This window comes from Crinia signifera, chromosome 5, assembly GCF_055691185.1.
Source record: "Crinia signifera chromosome 5, ASM5569118v1, whole genome shotgun sequence".
NCBI lineage: Eukaryota > Metazoa > Chordata > Amphibia > Anura > Myobatrachidae > Crinia > Crinia signifera.
This window is the reverse complement of record NC_139221.1, coordinates 192,949,151-192,975,629: the sequence shown is the minus strand read 5'-3', so window position 1 is coordinate 192,975,629 and position 26,479 is coordinate 192,949,151. Positions and strand designations below refer to the sequence as shown.

Here is a 26,479-nt window from a genome sequence, read left to right as displayed (position 1 = left end):
TGTATATAAAAGTATTTATGACGGTGGCGTAAATGTATATATGAGGGTTGTGTATAAATGTATGTATCTAAGCTGGCTGCCTCACCTGGTAACTTGTTAGGGTGGAATACACACCTCGAGGGAGTTAGTATCCAAAATGAATGCAGCAACACTACATTGTGCCTACTGTGCTCTCAAGGCTTTGTTTTATGTCTCTGTGACATATCTATTGCTGTACTACTCAAATCCTATGTATTATGTGCATTGTTTCAATGGGTGGGATGTACTAAAGGGAAAATGCGGTAAAACCCTCGTTTTACCGCATTTTCCTATGTATCATCACCGGTTCGCCCCGTTTTCGCTGGCCAGGGTATCGCCACCCAGAGGGTGGCGATACCCTATAGAAGCCTATGGGCTTCAGCCTATGGGCTTCTTTCGCCGCCCGCCATCCGCGCGCCGCCCCCCCCCCCCTCCCGTCCTCCTTTAACCTCCTTCTCCCCCTGGTGTCACAGCCGGGAGGACATCCGACTTAAGGGGGGAGGAGGAGACGCAGGGGGACGCTGGCAGCCGCCGGGAGGTGACGGAGACCCCCGCAGCCCACATCACAGGTATCGCGGGGGTCTCCGTTACCGCAGCCCGATGCTGGCCGCATATGTTAGTACATATGCGGTAGCATCGCGGCGGCTGCCGTGCGAAGGGAGCCGATGTATGTTGATACATCCCGCCCAATGTCTGTAAAGAGCCTCGATTCCTATTGGAGAAATTGCGCTATATAAATAAAACTTACTGACATGCCCCCACTTTAAAATTCCCACTTTGACCACTGTTTATATAAATGGCAGCACAGATGGTATAATGGTTAGCATTGCTGCCTCACAGCACTGAGGTCATGGGTTTGATTCCCACCATGGCTGTGTGGAGTTTGTATATTCTCCCTGTGCTTGCGTGGGTTTACTCCTATACAGGTAGGTTAATTGGCTTCCAACAAAATTAACCCTAGAATGTCTGTATGTACATGTGGTAGGGAATATAGATTGTAAGGGACTGATGTGAATGTTCAAAATATTCTCTGTAAAGCGCTACAGAATATGTATGCGCTATAGAAGAAACTGTAAATAAATATATATATATATATGTATGTATGTGTGTGTGTGTTTTTTTTCCTTTAAGTACAATCTCTAAGGAAAGTGCTGTTCCATTTCGGTATAATATTTTCTCCATTATATTACATTAGCACTATTAGCTGATCTATCCACTTTTTGGTTCTACATTGGGTTAATGGGATGTAACCCAGAATGGGATGTGGTGCTGCTCGTCATTATACATTAGCTCCAGTATATTCTCCTATGTTAACATCCATTAGTCTATTTGCGTGTTACACCCATGCAGTAAACGCTCAAAAATAATTTCGAATGGCTGAAGACTCGAGCAAATTAGACTGTCAAGACTCAAATGGAAACTCTCTTGCACATATGCAGCGTGTAGTGATCACATGATACAGAATTCACGTGTACTACTTCCGCCAAATCTGTGCCCGTGATCGTGACGTCAGGTGTTGACCTCTCGAATCGAGACCAGTTCCTGTAGAACACAATCGGTTAGTCATTGTTGACGTTTAAGAAACAGAGGTTGCTGTCCTTTTCACGAGGCAGTCTGCCACTTCTCCGGCACAAGGGGGAGAGAAGCAAAGGTGAAGTCTGCGTCACGGGCCCGACAAGATGGAGACTACGGAGGAAGGTAACAAGCGACACATGAGAAATGACAGCTGTTTTATCGCAGCGGCGCACGGTCACTGTCACAAATCGAACCCTCTTTGTGTATATCGCCTGGCAGCGTTTCACTTCCCTATCTTTTGCGGTGCAATTTCACTGTTTTATACTTAGAGCGAAGTCCAGGAATTTGGCAGCAGTGGTTTAGGGAGCACAGCTGATTTGTGCAGACAACCCATTACTGTACGTCAGGCATGTGCAAACTGTGGCCCTCCAGCTGTTGTGAAACTACACATCCCAGCATGCCTTGCCATAGTTTTAGCATTTCTTTATAGCTAAACTGTGGCAAAGCATGCTGGGACTTGTAGTTTCACAACAGCTGAAGGGCCATAGTTTGGACATGCCTGCTGTACGTGTTCAACTGATAATAAGTACTTTTCCGTAGTGTATAATAGAAAAGTGGCAAATCATTGCCTGTCTTTGATTTGTGTATTTTCGGAATCATTTATCACAGAATTTGTCAACAGATCAAACCACTTGGCCCTTCTGGTCTATCCCTTTTTTTTTTTTTTTTTTTTTTATCCTTCAGACTATGTTATCCCTTTTTTAAATCATATGGTGGCAATACACTTATGGGGCCTACACACACATCGAAAGTGCTGAGCGATCTGAGTTATGCTAGGTTGCTTAGATTGCCACAGACACACACAGACACACACAGACACACACAGACACACACAGACACACACAGACACACACACACACACGCTGTCAGTGTTCTCCGGTGAGAGAACGCTGGTGATGGTTTGTGGTGCTGAAAAATTTGTTCAGTGTAACTAAAAGGATTAGGTCAAAAAGGACCAAAGACAAACAACTAGGCTTTTGGAGCACACTTTATTATAAAGTAAGTTTTTTTTATTTCTTTTTACATTTTTGATGCTATAACTGAATACACTTTGGAGCTCCTTCTGGTTGACATGCAAAGCTGTGAAAGTCTGGCTGCCCCGCTCATGCCGAATATCTCTGCACGCGACTGGATGATTTTGTAGATGCTCGCAAATGTAAGACACCTCTTGGTGTCTTACATTTGCGGGCACCCTTTACGGGAAGTAGATGGGCAGCTGACGACAGCTGCACGCCCCCTGCACCTACGTCATGGATGCTCTTACATGGGGACGCTCATAAAATTCTGGCCGTTCCCATAGGCAAAGCCCCTCACCGCCGCCCCGCCCACACTGCTAGGTGCGAACAAGCAGTTTGTTGTGCCCGCTCGCACCAAGCAGCTGCACATACGCATAAAAGTTTATGCATAGTGGCTCACCATCGCTCCCCTCAAAAACACGCAAGGGAGCGTGCAGACTAGAATGAAGGGCTGTATCTAATCAATGGAAGGAAAACAGGCGAAATCAGGAAGACAAAGGACTTAATGCGCAACACCACAACAAGACAATAATTATGTAAATATAAATTATGTAATTTTGATTCATCAATGTTATGGACCTTGCAGTGTAACCGGAATATTATTCGGCTGCAAATAGGCTCCAACTGAGGTGATTAGCAGTCAGAAGATAAGGAAGTACGGAGCCGTGACTAGATGTGCCGGGCCCAAAAGTCTAGTGCATGTCAGGATGCGTCTCAGAGGGATGCAGTTAATTTGCCGGCGGTCGGAATCCCGACACTGGAATCCCGACCGCCGAAATCCCGAAACTTTCTCCCTCTGTGGGTGTCCACGACACCCATAGAGGGAGAATAAAATAGCGTGGCGAGCGTAGCGAGGCACCGGGCCCGCTGCATGGCGAGCGCAGCGAGCCCGCAAGGGGGGGCGATCCATGTCCCCACCTTGTCGGGATTTCGGCGGTCGGGATTCCAGTGTCGGGATTCCGACCGCCGGGATCCCGACCACCGGCAAATCGTATCGGATCCGTCTCAGAGGACACTTGTTTCACTGAGGTAGCTTGTTTACAAAGCCGCCATCTTAGAGGGTTCCCAGACCTCTATTTCACAGATTACTAGAGCCAATGAGAATTAAAATTTTTAGATTGCCAGATGTCTGGGCCAATAGAGTTTTGAGTGGGTTGAGCGCTATATGGTTTCTGCTGCTGCACCACCGGGCCAATCGGTCCACTTCTTGTCTGTAGGCCGATTCTTCCCCGTCCTTGATAAGGCCAATGACGGTAGTGTCATTAGCGAAATTGATTATCTTTACTGATTTTGCATCTGAGGTGCAGTCATTGCTGTACAGGGAGAAGAGCAGGGGTGACAGTACACAGCCCTGGGGGCTCCTGTGCTGATGGACCGCACTTTTTGAATTTCCCCGCTTTCACAACTTGTTTTCTTGTTTTCTATCAGTCAGAAAGTCCACGATCCAAGAACAGGTAGCTTCAGGGACTCCTAGGTAGAGTAGTTTGGGGTGGAGGATGTTGGGGATGATTGTGTTGAAAGCCGAGCTGAAGTCGACAAACAGGACCCTTGCATAGGTACCAGGCATATCCAGGTGCTGCAGAATGTAGTGCAGGCCCACGTTGACTGTGTCCTCAACGCATCGATTAGAGGACGCAATCAACCTGGACCTGCACTACATTCTGCAGCACCTCTATTTATTATAACAAAAAGGAAACATATGGATAACAGCTATGTAGCTAGTTGTTATCCTCAAAGGGTTATGACTTGTACAATAGAGCCATATATATGCTACATTTGGCTTGATACATGTTTTTATATTAAAGAGTCAAGTTTAATCAATTAGAATGGTCCTAGTTATTAATTGTCAACTTACCAAGCTTATTCAAATACTATCATACTGGGTAAAATAAGTATATAGCTACACATGTATATTACATAGTTACATAGTAGATAAGGCTGAATAAAGACTTGCGTCCATCTAGTTCAACCTACGTTTTAATAGCTTATCCCTTGTAAAAGACAGAATATGGTTCTTATTAGTACCCCTGGATATTTTTATCCAATAAATGCTTGTCCAACCTTATTTTGAACGTATTTATTGTATCTGCCGACACCACCTCTCCAGGAAGAGAGTTCCAAAGTTTGACTGCTCTGACCGTAAAGAAATTTTTTCTTTTGAGGGAACGAAATTTTCTTTCCTCTAATCTAAATTCATGCCCTCGTGTCCTAGTTTCCTTTCTTGCAGTAAAAAGAGTGCTTGAGAGTTCCTTATATTGGCCCCTGATATATTTGTACTTGTTGAGCATGTCCCCCCTTAAACGTCTCTTCTCTAATGTAAATAGTCCTAGCTTGCTTAATCTCTCCTCATAGCTTAAATTCTCCATTCCCCTAATAAGCTTTGTTGCTCTTCTTTGGGTTTTTTCCAATTCCATGATGTCCTTTTTATAGTGTGGGGCCCAGAACTGTACTCCATATTCAAGGTGTGGTCTAACCAATGCCTTGTACAGTGGCATAATTACTTTTGAGTCCCTAGTTTCCATGCCCCTTTTAATACATGCTAGAATTCTGTTGGCCTTTTTTGTTGCAATGTGACATTGAACACTGCACCCCAGCTTATTATCTATATGGACTCCTAGATCCTTTTCAAGTGCTGAAGTACCTAATGCCTCCCCGCTTAGGTTGTAACTTGCACACTGGTTACGTCTCCCAAGATGCATAACCTTGCATTTATCCACATTGAACCTCATCTTCCACTTTTTAGCCCACTCATCTAGTTTGTTAAGATCATTTTGAAGTATGTTCACATCTTCTGTTGATTCAATAACTCTACTCAGTTTTGTGTCATCAGCAAAGATGGATACATCGCTGAGAATCCCCATCCCGATATCGTTAATATAAATGTTAAACAAGATGGGCCCCAGTACCGAACCCTGTGGCACTCCACTTAGTACTGGTATCATAGTTGATACTGCACTGTTCACAACCACTCTTTGTTCTCTATTACACAGCCAGTTCCCTACCCATCTACAGATATTTGCATCTATATATTTGGTCCCAGGTCCACCATTTTATTTATCAACCTCTTGTGTGGTACTGTATCAAAAGCTTTTGCAAAATCAAGGAAGACCGCATCTACTGCGTTTCCATTATCAAGGTTTTTGCTGACATCCTCGTAGAAGCCCAGTAAATTTGTCTGGCAGGAACGATTATTAACAAACCCATGTTGGTTAATACTAAGTAAACTATGAAGGTCTAAGTATTCCAGGATACCATCCCTTAAAATTCCTTCAAATATTTTACCCACTATTGATGTTAAACTCACAGGCCTGTAATTTGCAGGGTCATCCCTTTTACCTTTTTTAAATATTGGCACTACCTCTGCTATTCTCCAGTCTTTTGGTACCATACCTGTTGATAGTGAATTTTCAAAAATGCAATATAGAGGGGTCGCTAGTTCCTCCCTTAACTCCATTAGTACCCTAGGATGTATACCATCTGGCCCTGGTGATTTGTTAGTTTTTATTTTGGTGAGCCTCAAAATGATATCCTCGGTCGAGAGAACCATATTGTGGTCCGGTTTGTTTGTCCCAGTTGAGGTATCTGTGCTTTCCACTAACTGCTCTCCCCTAGTAAATACTGATGAGAAGAACTTATTTAACACTTCCGCTTTTTCATTATCTTCTGCAAAATTTTTACCGTTGATATCTGTTAGTGGGCCTATGTTCTCTTTAATTATTCGCTTGCTATTTATGTACTTGAAAAACTTCTTGGGGTTAGTTTTGCTTTCTGTGGCTATACGCTCTTCATTTTCCCTTTTAGCTACTTTGATTACCTCTTTACAAGTTTTGTTTGTTTCTTTATACTTGATGAACGTCTCCTCATTTACGTTATTTTTATAGAACTTAAACGCTTTTGTTTTATTGTTGATCGCTGTCCTTACTTTTTTGTCCAACCATGTTGGCTTTTTTTTGTTAAATTTACCCTTGTTGACTTTTGGAATGTATTTAGTAGTTAGTGATTCGAGCACATTTTTAAATGTATCCCACATTTCCTCTGCCTTCTTTCCTTCGAATAACTCTCCCCAATTAATTTCTTTTAGAGCTTCCCGGAATAAAATGAAATTAGCTTTTCTGAAGTTTAGTACTTTACCCGGTCCTGTATTATATTGAGGTTTTCGGAAGTTGATTTCCAGTGAGACCATGTTGTGGTCACTGTTCCCTAGGTGTTCAATTACTCTGGTGTTTGAAACTAAATCTATGTTATTTGTTAATACTAAGTCCAATAGAGCCCCATTACGGGTTGGAGCATCTACCGTTTGAGTGATAAACTGATCCTTGAGCAAGCTTAGGAACCCACTGCTTTTAGATGATTTACATGTCTCATTTTTCCAGTCAATATCTGGTAAATTAAAATCCCCCATTATTATTACCTGCCCCTGATCTGATGATTTTTTGATTTGGTTTAGGAGTAGAGACTCGTCCCTATCGTTCACGTTAGGCGGTCTGTAGCATACCCCTAATAAAATTTTATTATTGGGTTTTTTATTTTTATCAGTTATCTCAGCCCACACGGCCTCCGAGTTATCTTCTTCTGTATCTGAGATCATAATTTGCCCACAAGATATTAAGTCCTTTTTTACATAAAGGCACACCCCCCCGCCCCTTCTATTTTCCCTGTCTTTCCTGTAGAGTGTATATCCCTCCATGCTTAGCGCCCAATCGTGTGACTCATTACACCATGTTTCTGTTATACCAATAATGTCATAATCATCCCTAATGGCCACGGCCTCTAGTTCCCCTATTTTTCCAGCTAAGCTTCTTGCATTAGCCAGTATGCATTTGAGTTTGTGTTTATTATTAGATGCTACCGTTGAGGCTACGTTGGGATCTCGTTTCTCTATTGAGTTCTTACTGATTCTAGTTTTTCTCCCCAACCCCTCTTCTCCACCCTCCAATCTCTTAAATGCCCCTTCATCACTGTACTGTCTAATATGCCCATAGTTTATATCTGCATCCCTCCCCCCTATGCCTAGTTTAAAGACTCCTCCAACCTTCTAACCATCCTGCCTCCCAGCACTGCCGCCCCCTTTCCATTCAGGTGCAATCCGTCTCTGCTGTATAGATGGCGCCCGTCTGAAAAGTCCGACCAATGCTCTAGGAACCCAAACCCCTCTTTCCTACACCATCCCTTTAGCCACGCGTTTAGCTCCATAAGCTCCCTCTGTCTTCCTGTACTAGCGCGTGGCACAGGTAAAATTTCAGAGAAAATTACCTTGGATGTCCTTGCTTTTAATCTATGTCCTAAGTCCCTGAAATCGTTTTTAAGGACACCCCACCTGCCGCTGACTTGATCATTTGTGCCAACATGCACCATGACCGCTGGGTCTATTCCAGCCCCTCCCAGTAATCTGTCCACCCGGTCCGCGATATGCCGTACCCGAGCACCCGGAAGACAACAGACGTTGTACGACAATCACGGTCCCGGTAGCAGATTGCCCTATCTGTCTTACGGATGATAGAATCCCCTACCACCACCATCTGTCTTGTGGTCCCTGGTTCTCTAGCCCCCACTATGTCTGATGTGCCTGTCCTCTGGTTGCTAGAGGTACATGTCACATCCGACCCCACCAGTATTGAAGTAACATCCGCAGTAGCTTCGTCCAATCTGGGGAATCTACTGGGATTGGTTAAGTCAGCACTGGCCTGCCTCTTCCTCCCCCTACTACCCCTTCTGACTGTTACCCAGCTAGCTGGCTCTACCTCCTCATCTACTGCTAAAACCCCCTGATCCTCCAAAGTTTCCACCGTGAGGCGGAAACTTTCTTCTAATTTGGCAATGTCCCTCAGAGTTTCGATGGTCTGCTTTAGATCAGAAATCTGGGCTTCCAAAGCAGTCATCTCTACGCACCTCCCACAGATGTATTCTCTCTGGATCTTTTGATCCAAATGCGCATACATCTGGCAAGACACGCACTGAGTGAGATTGCCGACCCCACTCATGGTTAATTAGTTTGGGTTCTGCTGTTTCGTACGGGGGTGCTATATGCTAAATTATTTTAATTTTTTATTTAAATTTTATTTTATTTCAGTACTTATTATCTGTGGACTATGTTACTGGGGGAAACTAATGGGCACCTATACCTTAGTCAGAACAGAAAAAAGAAAATATGTAGTGTAGAGTGAAGGAAGAAAAGAGACAAAAGACAAGTAGACAAAAATGTACTGCTTATAACAGTGATCCTATGCAGAACCTACCCTATAGAATAAAAGAAAAGGATACTCCCAAACAACTCTAAACAACTCTAAGCAATCCAATAATTAAAAAAAGCACAAAACAAATTGAGAAACAGAAGAAAGGGGAAAAAAAAAACAGTACAATAAATGGCAAAAGACGACAAGAGAGACAAATTTATACAGATTGATGCAGTATACTTGCGGTTTTATGCTTCCTCAGGTGATCGTGCAGCTCCTTGCTTCGCAGCGTACCCTGTCCTTTTCCTGGTGCTTGCTTCCCCTGACCGACCTGACCGACCTGCTTTTCTTCTCCTCACCGCCTCCTCCGCACACGTGAGTCCTTCTCCGGCTCCCTGATGATTCTTCTATGGTAACCTGGTTAGGCACCTGTTTGATGGCGCCTGTTTGTCAGTGAAGTGAAGTGAAGGACAGGCCTGGCCTGCCTGAGGGTGTCCGGGCTTCACCTTGTCCCCCTGGTGCCACTGATCAGCCCCTTAGACCGGTCCTCCTTGTCTGGTCCCCCCCTTACAGCACTGGTGCCACTGCACTGTACTGTACAGCCCCCTCGTACACCCCCTTGGTGCCGCTGCCTCTGTACAGTTGGTCCCGGTGTACAGTCCCCTTTTCCCGGTGCTCCTTGCCCGGGCCCCCCCCGAAGCCCTGGTGCCGCTGCACAACCCCCTGTACAGCGAGATTCAGCATGCAGCTAGCAGCGTGCAGCTGACTCGCGTCCCCCCGCACTTCCGGCTTCCGGCTGAGCGGATGCGCGTCACACAGCGCGTGTCTCAGCGTCTCTCACACACCAAATGTATAGCTAATGTGGGACCAAAGTGAACATTCAGAATAATAGATGTGTAATCCTTTGGTGTATAATCAATAATGTCACCTGGACCAATACATTAATTGTCATAGCTCTTGGCATTATCACATGTAATTTATTGAATTGTAGGGTAGACCTTGACATAATTAATTGTGTCAGACTCCACTCATACTGCATTGAGTGCAGCCCATACCACAGACTGAGTTGTTAAATACAAGAAGAAAGAAAAGTGTTGTCTCCTTTGCTGGCAGATTAGTACAAAGAATTTACAGATCTGTGACTATTCAGAATAAAATCTACCTTTTTATTATTTAGTGCTTAAAAACGTTTTACTTGAAATAAACCACACATACAATTAAAATGAAATCGGTGAGGTCATCCTGTGTGCCCTTCCATATAATAAAAATATCATCGCTGTATCGCATCCAGTTATGATGCGATTACAATCAGAATCATTCTGGAAGACTACCTCCCTCTCCCACCATCCAAGGAAGAGGTTAGCCTGGAGTGGAGGGCAGAAAGAGGCTAGTAGGCAGCCAGACAGTATAGTATAGAGTGGCAGGTGTGCACCGGTGATGGGCAGAACACAGCAGCCCAGGACGCGGCTTCCACTTAATGGCAGCAGTGCACAACGCAGGTCAAGCAGCAGCGCAGGCTTCTGCACAGGCTCCCGCCACCTGTCCCCATCAGGCCTCCAGGCACCAGCCGCACTTCGTCTTCTACTTCCCAAGTAAGGCTCCCATCATCCTCCATGCGCGCTTCCAGCTGGGCGGACGCTTCTTCTTGTACAGCATGTCCACCACCTCCTCCTCCCGGCCTGCTCATCGTCTGCCCATGCTGTTTGCCATGTCCCACTGCCACGCACCTGTGGCAGGCGTTGCTGTACTGCCACTGTCTATTTTTCCATCAGGCAGTGACAGCGGACCGCCCCCTCAGGTTTCGTCGCCCATTGGCAGCTGCCTAATGGAAGCGCCGGCCCTGGTCATGCCATTCCTTGACCTCTTTAAGGGCAGCAACTTCTGATCTAGTTAGATTTTCATATGGTTTTTAAAAGGTTTATTTTTTTTTTTTTTATAGTAAAGGAATCTCACCTTGTGTACACACCATAAGTTAACTCTCCACCTTTTGTTTCTCTTCACTCATCCCGGTGACACAGCTCAACATTGGGATGTAGGAGGGTCCAAAGGAGCCAGGCCCCCATGTTGAAGACTTGAGGTAGGCTCCTGCATCCCGGATATCTTCAGTTTCGTTTTAGGTGCCCACCGGAGTGGGTGCTATGCTGAAGAGCTGCTGGAGCAGCCACAAAGAGAGCTAGCTAGGGTGTTTGTTTTTTTATTAATTTTACACTTTAGTTAGGCAGGCACAGTGTGAGGATTCTTAAAGAATCCTCACACTGACAGTGCAGCAGGGGCTGACACAAGCATGTCCTGTCAGCTCCTTTTTGCACTGAGAGATGCTATCTGGTCCCTCAGTGCAGCGCTTCCACCTCCGATCTAAGGGGGGTTTTCCTGGGCCCTGGGGGACCTTGGAGCCGGCTCCCTGCATATGTGGGGGATCTTGGGCGATGGGCAAACCTGCGATGGCGCCTGCCATTTTGGAAGGGGCTTCCTGGCTTAACTCCTCGGAGGTCGCAGCCAGGTACAGGAGCTCATCTATTGGGCACATCCATGTGATCCCTTAAGTAGGGGGAGTCACAGGATTAGAGAAGTGGTTCCCAACCCTGGTTCTCAAGTACCCCCAACAGTGCACGTTTTCCAAGTCACCCAGCAGGTGCACTTATTATTCAGACACATTTTAAAAAATCCACAGGTGGAGCTAATTATGTCACCTGTGATTCTGTGTGGAGACCTGGAAAACGTGCACTGTTGGGGGTACTTGAGGACCAGGGTTGGGAACCACTGGATTAGAGGAATCCTCAGTGGGAACGGCTTGCAGGGGGAGTTTAGGCGCCAAAACCTGGTTCTCCCCGCTGCAGCAGAGACTTAGGGCCTTATTCTAGTTCATTCTTAGAGGCAAATTCCTTCTTAGATGGACAAAACCATGAGCACTGCAGGGGGGGCAGATATAACATGTGCAGAGAGAGTTAGATTTGGGTGGGGTTTTTCTTCAAAGTGAGATCTATATTAAAGTGTGAAAATAAAGCAGCCAGTATTTCCCCTGCACAGAAACAAAATAACTCGCCCAAATCGAATTCTATCTGCACCTGTTACATCTGCCCCCTGCAGTGCACATGGTTTTGTCCATCTAAGAAGGAATTTGCCTCTAAGAGTGAACTAGGATAAGGCCTTAGTCTCTTTCCTCACTTTCTATCTACACTGCGTGGAGCTGAGAGGAGAGATTTCTCATTGCTGGCAGAGTGTCTGGATTCCTGGAGGCGATGTTATCCCCAGGTCCACGGAGGGTCCTGCAGCAGACCGCTAAGTACACTGCATATATTGGCTTGGTACTGATTCCTGACTTATTTGCAATGTGTGTTTTAACATAACTGAAAGTGGTGCTGCTGCTTTTGGGGAGGGAGTGTCGACTAGGATGCAGAACTGCATGTTTTGCGGTCTAAATTTAACCCCTGAACAGATGGACCAGGGGGATAATTGCCCCATATGTGAGGCTGCGCCTAGTGGTGCACAAGCCCTGAGGGCTGAGCAGCTGGAGCCATCGTGGGCTGTCTCTTTGGGAAAATCTGTGTCAGCCCTGTTACAGCTTTTGAACAGAGGGAAGATTTGGTTAAGTATCCAAGACCATTGTCCTCCTCTCAGTGTTAAGGGGGTTACATTCCTCCGTCTCAGGGGGACCCTGCTTTTCTTCAGATAATGTAGGAGACAGCTTTGGGGGTACAAAAATTAAATAGCACCCTTATGGAGCAGTTTAAGGAACCCGGAGGTTCCACAAGGTTTTCCTTCTATTCCCCTCTTATCCCTACTACAGGGTCAGAGGAATGGGATCAGACAGAGGAGGATGTCTCTATCCCAGGTGTGGATAATTTGATCATCGCAGTTAAGCAAGCCTTAAACTTGTCTGAGGGGGACCAGGCCACTCCTCAAGGGGTGTTCAAAAGACAGCGCAGAGATGTGGTCACTTTTCCTTCAGACGAGGGTATGCAGGAATTATTGAGCGGAGCTTTGTTAACTCTGGATAAAAAGCCTATTATGCCCAAAAAGTTTCTGTCTTTATATCCATTACCAGAGGACCACGTTAAAGGGTGGGAAGCAGTACCTCTGGTGGATGCTCCTGTGGCTAGGCTGTCTAATGCTACAGTTTTGGCAGTTCAAGGGGGAGCAGCATTTATGGACCCTGTAGATAAGAAATTGGAGGGCTGTTTAAAATCCATTTTTGAAGGGGTGGGCTTTACACTTAGACCAGTGATAGCTTCAGTCTGGGTTTCAAAAGCTATGATTGCTTGGGCGTCCACCTTGTGTTCTCTTTTACAGCCTGATCCTGAGGAATTAGCATTGGCTGAAAAACTGGGAGCGGCAGCTGAGTACACCTGCAAAGCAGGAGAAGAGGGAGTCAAAATGGCTTCCGAGGTGTCTGCCACGTCAGTTACAGCCAGGAGGGCCTTGTGGCTTAAGGCGTGGGACGCTGATAATGATTCTAAAGCATCTTTAGAGTCCCTTCCCTTTAAAGGGGAATTACTGTTTGGTTCTAAACTAGAAAATATTATCAAGCAGGCCACTGGGGGTAAAAGTACTCTTTTACCGTCATCTTCTGGCAAACGCAGCACTTCTAGGTTTTCTGCCTTTCGGCAGTCCTTTCGTCCCTCCTTTAGAGGAGGTGCAGCAACCAGAGGTTCTTCAGTTAGGGGCTGGTTTCCCTCTGGAAAAGGTAGAGGCCCCAGATCCCGTTTTGGCGCCTTTTCTAGAAAGCAAGCTGCCAAAGGTGAAGAAAAGCCTTCCGTGTAATGGGCTGGAGGCACCCTGCTCTGGTACCAGAGTGGGGGGTCACCTTTTGTTGTACAGGGAGGCTTAGGCAGGGTCCTGTCAAGATCCTTGTGTGCTCATGGTGGTCTCCAAGGGATACAAGATCAATCTGAAGGGAGCTCCTCCAAAGAGATTTCTTCCTACGTCCTTGCCCAGGGAGGCTCACCTCAGGCAAGCCCTTTTGGGGGCAGCGAGAACTCTCGTCCGCAAAGGTGTAGCGGTACCTGTACCACAAAAAGAACAAAGGAAGGGGTTTTACTCGGTCCTGTTCTTAGTACCAAAACCGGATCAGTCTTTTCACCCCATTCTCAATTTAAAGTCTCTAAACCTTCATTTATGGGTGGATCACTTCAAGATGGAGTCTTTGAAATAGGTACTTCTCAGCCTGGAGCCGGTCGAGTTTATGGCGTCGTTAGATATTCAAGACGCTTATCTGCAGTTTCCTATCTGCGAAGAGCATCAATCTCTACTGCGTTTCGGGATAGGAGATCTACATCTGCAGTTTTGGTCTCTGCCTTTTGGACTGGCAACAGCTCCAAGAGTGTTCACAAAAATAATGGCAGTAATGGCGGCTGCTCTCAGACTTCAGGGGGTGGTGATCATCCCATATTTGGACGACCTGCTCTTTAAGGCAGATTCGCCGGAAAGATTAGAAAGGAATCTGTCTGTAGCGATTCAGTTCTTACAGAGCAATGGTTGGCTTCTGATTTTGAAGAAGTCCTATTTGGTTCCCACGCAAAGACTACAATTTTTGGGAGTGCTTCTGGACACTCACACTGGGTTTTTCTTACAGACACAAAGCCAAGGACATTTGTACGGTAGTACAGAACATCTTACAGGTGGACAGTCCATCGGTGTGGCTTTGTTCAAGACTTTTGGGAAAAATTGTGGTGACATTCGAGACGCTACAGTACGCCAGGTTCCACTCCAGACCGTTCCAGTGGAACATTCTGGCGTGTTGGTCAGGAAATCCCAAATCCATGAAGATGGAAAAAGTTTTGCTGACGACCGAGACGAGAATTTCATTGATGTGGTGGACCGAAGTGGAGTCTCTTTTAGATGGGACGCTTTCTCCAGTCCTGGGACGGAAAATTTGAGTAGCATCGCTATTGTGTTCTAATTTGGGAGAAGAGGAGACACCACCCACCAGGAGGGACGTACGGTATTGTGGTTTAATACCATTAGCTTTGTCCAGTATTGGGAGAAGAGGACCGCTATCCACTGCTAAGGGGTGTATTTCCTCTTTCTCCCGTTTACACTGTTATTGGTGCCTGTGGAGGGAACACTCACATCCATTGTTTTTGCATTCTGTGTTTAAGTGGAATAGGGGTTACCACTGTTGAGTGTACCCACCAGTGGGCTGCCTGGCGCATTGACAGACCCACCCATTCTTTCTTGTAGTGCGCCACGTGGCTTTGGCAGACAATGTATGTAGAGCTGCCACCTGGTCCTCTGTTTCACACTTTCACAAAATTCTACAAGTTCCATGAGTTCGCATCAGAGGATGCCTCATTTGGGCGAGCAGTGATGAAAACTTCAAACCTGAGCGTACCCTCCCAAAGGACCGGCTCTTGAACGTCCCAATGTTGAGCTGTGTCACCGGGATGAGTGAAGAGAAAAAGGGATTTTTGTAAGAACTTACCGTTCAAATCCCTTTCTCTGATCTCATCCCGGTGACACAGCGATCCCTCCCTTTACGCTCAGTAAATGATACCGTTTCATGTGTTGTCATGCTTATTGGTTATGTGAAATAAATTTATGTGCATATTAATATGTTTAGGCGTTGTACTGAGTTAATGTATCCTAGTGTGCTTTAGAAGTTGAAACTGAAGATATCCGGGATGCAGGAGGGAGGAGCCTGCCTCTCAAGTCTTTAGCATAGGTGCCTGGCTCTTTCGGACCCTCCTACATCCCAATGTTTAGCTGTGTCACCGGGATGAGATCAGAGAAAGGGATTCGAACGGTAAGTTCTTACAAAAATCCCTTTTTTTTCTTAGTGGAGGACTGTTTATTAACATACTAACAATCAAAAGGAAAACTTACTTTCTTAAAAACCAACTAACCAGAGAGAGGAGAACATTTACCAAATGAACTAACAACTGTGACAGACCTAAATAGTAGAATTAATTTCTTCCACAAGAACAAACCGTATTCTATGTTTTTTAAGTCTTGTCTTTCTCTAAGGTTATTTTAATTTCTGTTTTTACTTTGTCACTGGCCAGGGAAAATTACTGTATTTACAAGAAATTTGCATAATTAATTGCTGAACGATTTGCCTTTTTGTCCTTTTGTCTTTTATTTTACTGAAAGGGTCAAACAATCATTTTTTAAACTGCTGCAGGACAACCTTTGCAATTAGATCAAGCACCTTACTATAGATATATGGGTTTGACTTAAACAAGAAACTTTTATATAGAGAGACTGCGCTTATAAAACCAGGTGCACGTGTGGCTGAATCAACGATCACTACTAGGTTGTAGATAAATATATTTATTAATATGAATATACAGGTCGAGTATCCCGTATCTGAATATCCGTTATCCGAATTATTCCGAAATACGGACATTCCAGAAAGTGAAATTTTTTTTTTTTTTTTGCTAAAAACTCACTGGGGACATTTGTAACGGCACTACTGAGGACATGATATGTAACTGGCACTATATATGTACAAGAAAATGATTGCTTGGCATTCAAATTCAGTGCTGAGATAGTACACACATTTTGTTTCACGTTTTGAAACCTTGTTTTTTGAACAAATAAAATATATTTGTGTGTATTTTATGTGGTAATAAAATATATTTGTGTGTATATTATGTGTTTATACAGCATAAATGCAAGATACTTAAAAATACATCATTGAAATATTAAAATATTCCGAAATACGGAATAATCCGTTATCCAAAATTCTCCTGGTCCCGAGCATTTTGGATACGGGATACTCAACCTGTACCAAGTTTAGAAATTAAAAGACATTTTCTTATACATAACAATGAATAAAACACATATAAACTCTACACAATTGAAATTGGTGGCCACCTGAAAAAATAAATTAAATGATGAATTTAAAAATAAATATTGCTTTTCCAGTGGGGGGGGACAATATTAGCAGCCAATTTTGTGATCTCCAGTCACCGCTTGTAGTTTTAATATATATTTGTCCAATGCACTTTTGTATATCTCATACTCACAGACTCCACATGGATATATTGATGTTGGGCCGTAATTCAAATTAGCAGGGAGGCAGGAGAGCTTGTAAGTATTTCTCAGTCTGTGGCTCTCCGTTCTACACCCGCAAACCGCCCGCCGCAGTGGCACTGACCCAGAGCCGGCAGTTGTACTCAGTCCAGACGCCGTGTCTCTCACACACGGCTGGGGTCCCGTTCAGGCTGGCCCATGTAACTGCAGAGTAGCGTCTCTCACCCGCTCTCTGTCAGGAAGTGGATGTGCGTCTGTGTTCTCCGGATTGTGCAGTTGTTAGGTGATAGCGGTAGTCGGTGGCTGTTAGAGGTCCCTCCTTGGATCAAAGACACCGGGCGATTTCTCCTCTAACGCGTTTCACTCGTATTGGAGCTTTTTCAAAGAGTACCCATGTATTGGGCTGTCCGCCCTGATATACCCGGTCCTTCAGTTTAAATTGTAATCCCATTGGTTCTGTTCAATTGCACTCGGCTGTTTCTCATAAAAGTCAGGTTTTCTACATTTTCCTGCTCATCACAATGCATACCTTTATCCTATTGCAACTTCTAAAATAGAGCATTCTTCTATAACTGCAAATCAACATATCTCTATATATTCCATGTCTACACATACACACATAAACACATTTTCTCTTATATATTGATCCTTTATTTTTTATTTGTGCATACGTGCACTTTAAATCTCTCACTGGAGCTCATTTGTTCTTACTTAGTGCACATAAGTACAATCCATGTTTTTTATTTATTCTTAATTTTTTATCTTTTATTTGATAGCAAAAAAAAAAAAAAAAAAAAAAAAATATATATACAGTGTGTATATGTATGTATATATATATATATATATATATATATATATATATATATATATATATATATATATATAAAAATTAAACGAATAATCTAATAAATGAACATCAGATAATAGCAGACGATAAACATCAAATGAAAACAAATTTCCATGAGTAGACCAATATCTACATATGGTGTACACAGATAATAAAAAAAGAAAAAATATATATTCATAGAAATAAAAATTCTGCTTGCATGCAGATAAATGCATATAAGATCAAAAGACACAAATAATACAGGTATAGACTTCTTCAGTATAATTATTTTGCTGTAAACGGGACTCAGTTTCAACTGGCTCTATTTGGTCTTGAATCCAGTGTCCTCCGTTCCTAAACCTTTTCTCTACCTCTACGCTACAGGGACATTATGGATGAAGTGGCTGATAATGAATCTCTTTATAGTGATAGACATGTGTTCTTCAGAATATTGGGCATTTTCCCTGTTGTGGATATAGATTTCATTATATAGCAACATTTAGATGTATCTTTCTCAATAATACTTGTCTCTTCTCATTTTTTCCGGATTCCCCCTAACAGTAAACCGTGTATATATATTTTTTATTATTGATAATGCCCCACTAACATGCGACCCAGACCCTGATGGATTTCTTTATGCAAATGATTCGAATTCAATATTGTCGTTTAACCCCTGAGGGAACAACGTCCCCAGTTTAAAAATCCATAATGCTTCCTTGGTACACAAATTCCTAAATCTATCTCCTCCCCTTACTGTGTTTTCAATGTGTTGAGCTCCCACCAAAGTGAGCCCTATTGGATTACCATTATGCACTTCTGCATAATGCCTAGAGACACTATGTTTCTGATACTTTTTGAGGATATTTAATCTATGTTCCCTGAACCTAGTTTTTAATGTACGGGTGGTCCTCCCTACGTACTGCAGGCCACATTGTCTTTTAATTTCTAAACTTGGTATATTCATAGGGCAGTATTCAATGAGAAAAATTCTCCGTGTTTTATGGAGAATTTTTGCTTTTTTCGCCTTGGACGGAGCATTTTGCTCTCCAAAAGGGAACCACCCTATTCAATGTGAAATATTCGCCGTCTTTCTAAGTGATTTTCGCCGTCTCTCTCCGTGTAGAAATTCTCCATCTTTTGATGGAGAGCTGGAATGTGAACTTTTAAACTAAAAGGTTTTTTTTTTTTTTTTTTGGTGTCAAAAATCAGGTTTTTTTTTTCTGTGAAGGGGCATGTTATTTTTATTCATGTGTTTATAGCACATGAATATATATTTAATAAAAAAAATAGTATTTTTTTTAATTTTTTTTTATTTTATTTTTTACACAGTGCACAGCCAGCAGGGGGCCGGAGCGCTCGAGTCGCTCGTTAGATATTCATATATTCACTGCACCCGATCGTTAATATGCACGATCGGGTGCAGTGAATACTAGGTCCCCCGCTGGCTATAGGGGGGGCAGCCTGTGCTGCCTGGGTCCCGGGGAGCCCCCTCCCCTCCACATATGTTCTGGGGCATCCAGGGAGACTTTAATCTCCCTGGATGCCACCGTCCCATGGCTCCCTGTCAGCTCCCTGCCGCGGACGCTCGTCCGCTGCAGGGGTTAAGACTCGCCGCGAGTGGCGGCGAGTCTTAAATACATTGAATAGTGGGAGCAGGAGGCTCCGGAACACGTAGAGTGCATGGCGAGAGAAAAAATCTCTCGCCATGCACAGAGAATTTTTTTCATTGAATACTGCCCATATTAATAAATATATTTATCTACAACCTAGTAGTGATTGTTGATTCAACCACACGTGCACCTGGTTTTATAAGCGCAGTCTCTCTATATAAAAGTTTCTTGGTAGTACAGGTGGGGTAAACCTAGGTGCACCCAACACCTGATTAGGTGTGAGATCACAATCGTACCATCTAGTCTGCTGCTCAATAGATCATATCCTGTCATAATATTAAATTAAGATACTAGAAAGTAAATTGAAATTTGTACAGTTTAATTAGCGCCTATCACAGGGGGAAAAAAACTTTTTTTCCCAAAAGTGGTGTTTTGACTTAACAGGGAAAACAAAAGAAAAGAAACTCGGGTGGGGTGCACTCTTAATACCTTAATCACTAAAGTTATTCAATACACTCATAATTGATGGATGTTTGCACATGTCAATTGGATTAAAATCCTGCAAAAAACTAACATATCGCCAGTATAAAATTAACATCTGATTAGTCAGCAGTTTTAGCTATTAATTTAATAATCACTCAGCAAATAATATTAAAAAAAGCACAATAAAAAATAGTTTAAAATCTTTATTGAATAACTTTAGTGATTAAGGTATTAAGAGTGCACCCCACCCGAGTTTCTTTTCTTTTTTTTCTTTTGTTTTCCCTGTTAAACTTATACTCCACTCGGGGGTGCACCACTGACCATTACAGCAGTCAGGTCAAGGCTATTGCCATAAACCTGCATGTAATGCTATTCTTAGAAATTAGTCTCTAATTGTTGTGTCAGTTCATATATCTTCATCCAACATCTACTTCTCTATCCTACTTGAATTACACAATCCCACCTAGTGCAGACCTTCCTCTATCCTTTTTTTCTAGTGTTTTGACTTAAACAAGCCTTAAAAAAGTTCTTCTCACAGGCTAGAGGTGGCGTTATGGCTAATAATATATTTTAGATCAAGTTGGACTTGAGTTCTAATTAATTATCTATATTTATGTTTTATATCCCTATTTCTACTTGTGTAGCAGAGGTTGATTACCTTTTCTGTTTTTCTTTAGAGGATATATGCAGGGTGTGCCGATCAGAAGGAACTGCAGAAAAGCCTCTCTTTCATCCATGTGTGTGTACTGGCAGTATTAAATTTATTCATCAAGAGTGGTAAGTTTATTATTTATTTGGTTCTCGAGTTTTCATTGTGTGTTGTACCCCCTTCTTACAGCCGCAAAAACCCAGGATTTTGCAAGGGCAAGCAGTAATTTCCCATTTTGTGTCTCAGTGTGAATGGTTGTGAGTGAAATGCACAGGTGTAATGCCCCAGGAATTGCACACAGGTTTTTATGCAGGGTTATATCTGGGAATTACACTTGTGTCCGCCAATTTAAACAAAAGCGACCCAGGACGTGAAAAAGCAAGCTGATTGGGGAATGAGATCAGGTGACAAGTGATGTCCATTTAATGCTGCATAGATGAGATGAGACATGGCACACTGGAGGGATGAGGATGTGCTGTAGCTGCTGGCTGGGAGAGGGTAGGAGGAAATAAAGAAGCAAGTGACTGGCACTGTCAAGGATTGAACAGTGTACTACTACATATCAAAAATACTGTCTACCCGTGGCATCCATAAAACCAGCAAAAGGTTGTGAACAAACGTAAAGCACTTTGTAAGCAGTACTCCAAGGTGCATGATCTCAACCGGAAGAAGCTGCTCTTTCAACAGCCAATAAAAGCTGCTCTTAGATTCCTCACACTTGTTGGCAGGGCAGACCCAGGAACCAGTGCAAATGGAACAGGGCCGGGAATTTCCTGGGTCCAAGGTGCGTTGTGAAGGGGGTCTTTGAGCTGAGATAATGTGTGCCCTGGCAAAAACCCAGGATTTTGCAGGGGTGGCAATGAGTACATGGTATTTAATCAATTTTACCGATTTGTGATTACATTATTGTTTGACACTAAGCAAGAATTTAGCATTTTACATTTTTTAAACCACAAGGATACATATTACAGTTACTAGTAAGCCTGCTCGAAGCAAAAGCTTTGAAAGCTAGTTGCCCATGTGAGAGAGAGAGAAATAGATGGTTTTGCTCTCTGCAAACAGATAACAGTGTTTCGGGGACAACGATATTTAGAGGGTCCAAGATCCCAATTAGTGAAGTCTACTAACAAGCAAGCAACAGGATCCGGAGCAAGGGATATTTTATTTATTTACAGTTTCTTATATAGCACAGTAGATTTCATTGCACTTTACAATTAACAAACGTTTCAGATAGTTTAACAGTTTGTACCAGAAGCAGCGTATGTAGGGGCAGTCCCATTAGAAATGGTATAGGGAGGCAGATGAGATCCAGATGACATTTTGGATATTTAGCTTAAAAAGATGGGTCAAAATGGGCGTACTGGGCCAGGTAAACATATGCCCTATGTAGTGTTTTTATGTGGACTTCTTGGAGGTATGAGCAATTTTCATTTTTTTACCACTCCATATAAATGAGTTGACCGCTTTTTGCAACACCCCTAGGTCACGAGGAGTTAATTTGAGTGGGAGTTTTTGCATCATATAGAATAGCTTCGGGAAGATGATACTCTGTATAACCGCTATACGTCTGAGAAGATGAAGTGGGAGAGGTTTCCAACTATTCATTAAACTGACAACCTTTGTGATGTCGGGGGGTGAAGTTAAGTGAGTATAGCAGAGTCAATTATGTTGGAATCTGGATACCTAGGTATTTAATAGATGTGTGGGCAGTAGGGACAAGTCACGCCCTGGTAAAACTTTTAAGAGTGGGCGTATTAAAGTGGGGAGGAATGCTCAAAGATGTTAGAATGGAGTTAAGAACTTTTACTAGGATAGGATCAATATGAGGGAGTAGAATCATAAAAAAGACTGCAAAAAGTCCACCTGGACTGGGTGCTTTATCAGATTTGGGGTGTTAAATTGTTTTCAATACTTCTTTGTGTTATCGGGGTAATGAGGGAGAGGATATCATTGGGGGACAATTAGGGATGGGAGTTTATCCCAAAAACCATTAGTAATGAGGAGATTCTAAATCAGAGCTGATCTAGGAGTGGGGGGTCGGAGTAAAGTGCTCTGTAGAATTTGCATTCTTGATGTTATAAGAGGTAGAAGATCCTGAGGGTGTGTAAAGAGGATGAACCATTGTTGGAGGGTGAGCTCCCTTGAGAAGATTAGTGAGTTTTCCAGTTTTGTTACCGAATCTATGGAAGCGGAAGTTGACAAAGAAAAGGTGTCTATCACCCAAGGAAGCTTTGTAGCGTTGAAAGGTGTCAGTCAGCGTGGATTGGAGAGATAGGTATTGAGCTGCAAACTTATGTTTGGAGTGCACAACAAATTAAATTATAGCACCTCTGAGGACCGTCTTAGCAGACATTCAGTAGAGCATGGGGTCCGATTTCAAGATGTGCACTATTATGAAACGCAAAGTCATTCCATGGGGACTCCAAATAAGCTCTGAAATTGGAGGACTTTGCTAGATAAGAAAGGAATCTCCATGTTTTATGTGTAGGGGAAGAAGGGGACAAGTTTTAAAGATACTGTGATTAATGCGTGATCAGAAATAGTTATAGGTTCTATAGCGGAGTCAGATATAGAGGTAAATATCGATCGGGAGGTTAGAATGTAGTCTATTCTCGAAAGTGTAGAATGGGCTGCAGATAAACAAGTGTAGTGTTCATTCTAGCACCCGCCAACTTTGAAAAACCCATGTAGTTCCTCTTCCCTGCCTGGTGTGTCACTGCTGTGGTGTTTCTAGCACAGGTCTGGTTTGCATATCATTGCTGATATACAGACCACACTGTGCTAGAAGCACTACAGCAGACAGCAACACCCCAGGTAGGGAAGAGGAACTACATGGGTTTTCAAAGTTAGCGGGTGCTAGAATGAACACTAAAGTGTAGTCTCTTTCGGTGAGGTGGTGGGTTCTCCAAATGTAGTTGTAGTTGTTCCAAATATAAAAGGGGACACCCAATTTAGGAATGGCGCAGGAGGAGGCCGGAGAGGTCGAGCAAGATTGTGGATGAAATCAGGTTGAAATCCCCTCCAATTATTAGGGCAACATTTAGATGTGCATGGAATAAGGCTACTAGGTTTTGGAAGAATTGTTTGGAGTAAGTGTTAGGGGCGTAAACCTTGCATAGTAGAAAAGATTCACCTTTCATTTTCAAGAGGGATGCAACATATCGTCCCTTTGGGTCAGTGAATGTGGTGAGTACTTCATGGGGAATGGAGCGTTGGATTAGGATCACCACGCTACATGCTTTGGAGGTAAAGGTACTGGAGGCCAATACAGAACAGCCTAGCATTGCCAATTATGTTACTACGGCAGGGAATAAGTATGTTTCTTAAAGCAAAGCAATATCTATAGGGTGTTTGTTGAGATAGATAAGTACCTTCTCTTAGCTGGCGAGATAAATCCTCACATGTTCCAGGATCTGATCTATACGCTTGACATGGACGACTGATGAAAAACTTGGGGATTCTCATCTTTCTGCGGAGAAAGTGAGGAAGGGGGAGGGGAAATAGACAAACAAACATAGAACATGTGAACAGACCACAAAAAAAACATAGTACAGTATATAAACTGAGGCATTTGAAAATACAAAAATAATGTCATTAGATTTATTCAATCATAAACGAACCTAACTTCCAGTATAAAGACAGTAAACAAACTTGCATGGGTGGAGGTGATGTTACCATTAGGAGCATTGGGTGGAAGGAGTTCCACTAAACCCTGTGAACATAGCTGTAGGGATAGTGGTACAGCCAAAATTGAGTAGAGAAAAGTCCAAACTTCTGTAAACATTATAGTTATAACTTTGGTTAGAATGACAGGCTGGTGGGATGGGGTCACTGATTGTTGTCAGCTGGGAAGGGAGACATTTCTCGGAAATAGGCCTCAGCCTCGGGGTGTAAAAAGTCTTTATGGGAGGATTAGTAATATATACAATGGGTAGAGCAAGCCTAATTTTCGGCCCTCAGCAACTATTTTGGGGCAAATGTGCGAGAAGGCTTTTCGGCCCTAGTCTGCTCCATGGAGTAGTCCTGGAATAAATACAATTTGGTGCCCGCTCGAGGCTGACCAAAATCTTATGGAGGTAGTTCAGGCATCTAAACAAAGTAACCCAGGGTCTGGGTTTATTCGGAGAGCCTGTTCAATTACTAGATCTCGACATTCTTGAGAAATGCCCAGCAGTTCAGGGAGTGTGTTTCTTACGAAGTGTGCCAGTGCTGGTCATTTAATGCAGTGGTTCTCAACCTCAGGCCTCAGGGACCCCCAACAGTACAAAATCACAGGTGAAATAATTAGTTCCACCTGTGATCTTTAAACATGTGCCAGTGAGTAATTAGTGCACCTGTGTATCTGTGAGGTGCACCGTTGGGGGTCCCTGAGGACCGAGGTTGAGAACCACTGCTTTAATGGCAGCCCCACAAGTCTGTTATTTAGCCTGGAGCTATTTTCTACATCTTCTAATTTGTTCCAAATCTGGTAATTGTCAGAAGTCAGGGGCAGTACGGATGGTGTAATGGTTAGCATTACTGCCTCACAGCACTGAGGTCATGGGTTCGATTCCCACCATGGCTCTAACTATGCAGAGTTTGTATATTCTCCCTGTACTTGCGTGGGTTTCCTCTGGGTACTCCGGTTTCCTCCCACAGTCCAAAAATATACTGGTAGGCTAATTGGCTCCCAACAAAATTAACCCTAGAATGTCTGTGTGCGTGTATATGTGGTAGGGAATATAGATTGTAAGCTCCACTGGGGCAGGGACTGATGTGAATGTTCAAATATTCTCTGTAAAGCGTTGCGGAATATGTATGCGCTATATAAGAAACTGTTCATAAATAATAATAAAAAAAATAAAGTAAGCACCTCCACACTTTTGTATCAGCAACATCATGTGTTACAGCACCAAGCTGATTGTCTAACTGTCACCCCGTGGGTTAATGTTTTTGGTTGGACTGTAATATCTGCCACAGCCTGTGTGAGCATGGGGGCCATGGTGGATTTGATGGCTTCTACAACCTCCCATTAGGTAACTAGGGTGTCTTGAGCGTGGTATACCTGATAGGTTGTATCTGGTGACTCAGCAGCAGCTTTTTTAGATGCAGGAGAGCCGGGGTCTGAGCCACAGTCCGGGGCCATGTTTTCTGTAGAGCAATGTTTCTCTTGGCAGGGAGCCAGCGCTCACGGCTGCGTACCGGAGGTGACAAATTTGTCCATCGGCAATGGGTGAGAACCCTGCACCTTGCCAAAGGGGCTCTGCCCCAAAACGTTGGTGATTTTTCCATGTTTTGAATATAATCTTTGCAAAGACCATGGAGTGCTAGTCTCTTTTTTCCTATATGCTTCACACTAAGACAGGCACCAGGGCAGTTACCCCATTGGAGTGAGTGCTGGGCCGCACAACTAAAAATAAAATATATATATATATATATATATATATATATATATATATATATATATATATATATATATATATATATATATATATATATATATATATATATATATATATATATATATATATATATATATATATATTTCTCCTATCTCTATCTATCTATCTATATATTGTACAGGGTGCGGCACTCGCAAAACTCTCTCGGTAACCAGAACTTTGCCAGCGTATTACAGTTACGTTTCAAAATTTATTTTGTCTTCAGGGTAAAAAATATACAAACACTGAACTTAATATAGCTAAACAAAAATGGTGAACAGGGAAATGGGATGTCAGTCGCACTGGTCTGATGTGGGTGTGGGAAAGAAACGTTCTCCCAATTTAAACATAATACCTCATTGTCATCATAAGAATTCGTAGTTTTGGACTGAGGCATGCTACCACTGGACAAGAAGCAACATACAATAATTGGGGTTACAGAGAAAGCAGGTCTCTATGTGATGCACTTTTAAAGAGAATTGGGTACTTATGTAATATCTGGGCTCCTGTTTTTCTTATGAGACCGCGTCCCCTCGCGGGGCTCGCTGCGCTCGCCACGCTTCGGGCACGGTGGCTGCGCTCGCCACACTATATAAAATCGACTCCATGCGTAGTTGGATAGTAGGGGTATGAAAATATGGGGTGCATTTAACATGGGAGCCCAGATAATACATAAGTACCGAGAATTGAAATTAAAGAATAAAAATTTACCTTTTATTATTGGTATTTAAGATG

General features: G+C 43.2%; 1 protein-coding gene across 3 annotated transcripts in view; it reads left to right on the top strand.

Moving 5' to 3' along the window:
- The first annotated feature begins 1,502 nt into the window (after window positions 1-1,502).
- MARCHF6 (membrane associated ring-CH-type finger 6) overlaps window positions 1,503-26,479 on the top strand; it is a 492,210-nt gene continuing 467,233 nt past the window's right edge. For 2 of the 3 annotated variants that reach the window (XM_083188363.1, XM_083188362.1), the window contains exons 1-2: window positions 1,503-1,716; window positions 20,353-20,452. In XM_083188363.1, the coding sequence (XP_083044489.1) occupies window positions 1,698-1,716; window positions 20,353-20,452 (119 nt within the window). In that variant the 5' untranslated portion in view covers window positions 1,503-1,697. The remainder of the gene's footprint in view (window positions 1,717-20,352; window positions 20,453-26,479) is intronic. The other variant, XM_083188364.1, reaches the window with a different exon arrangement.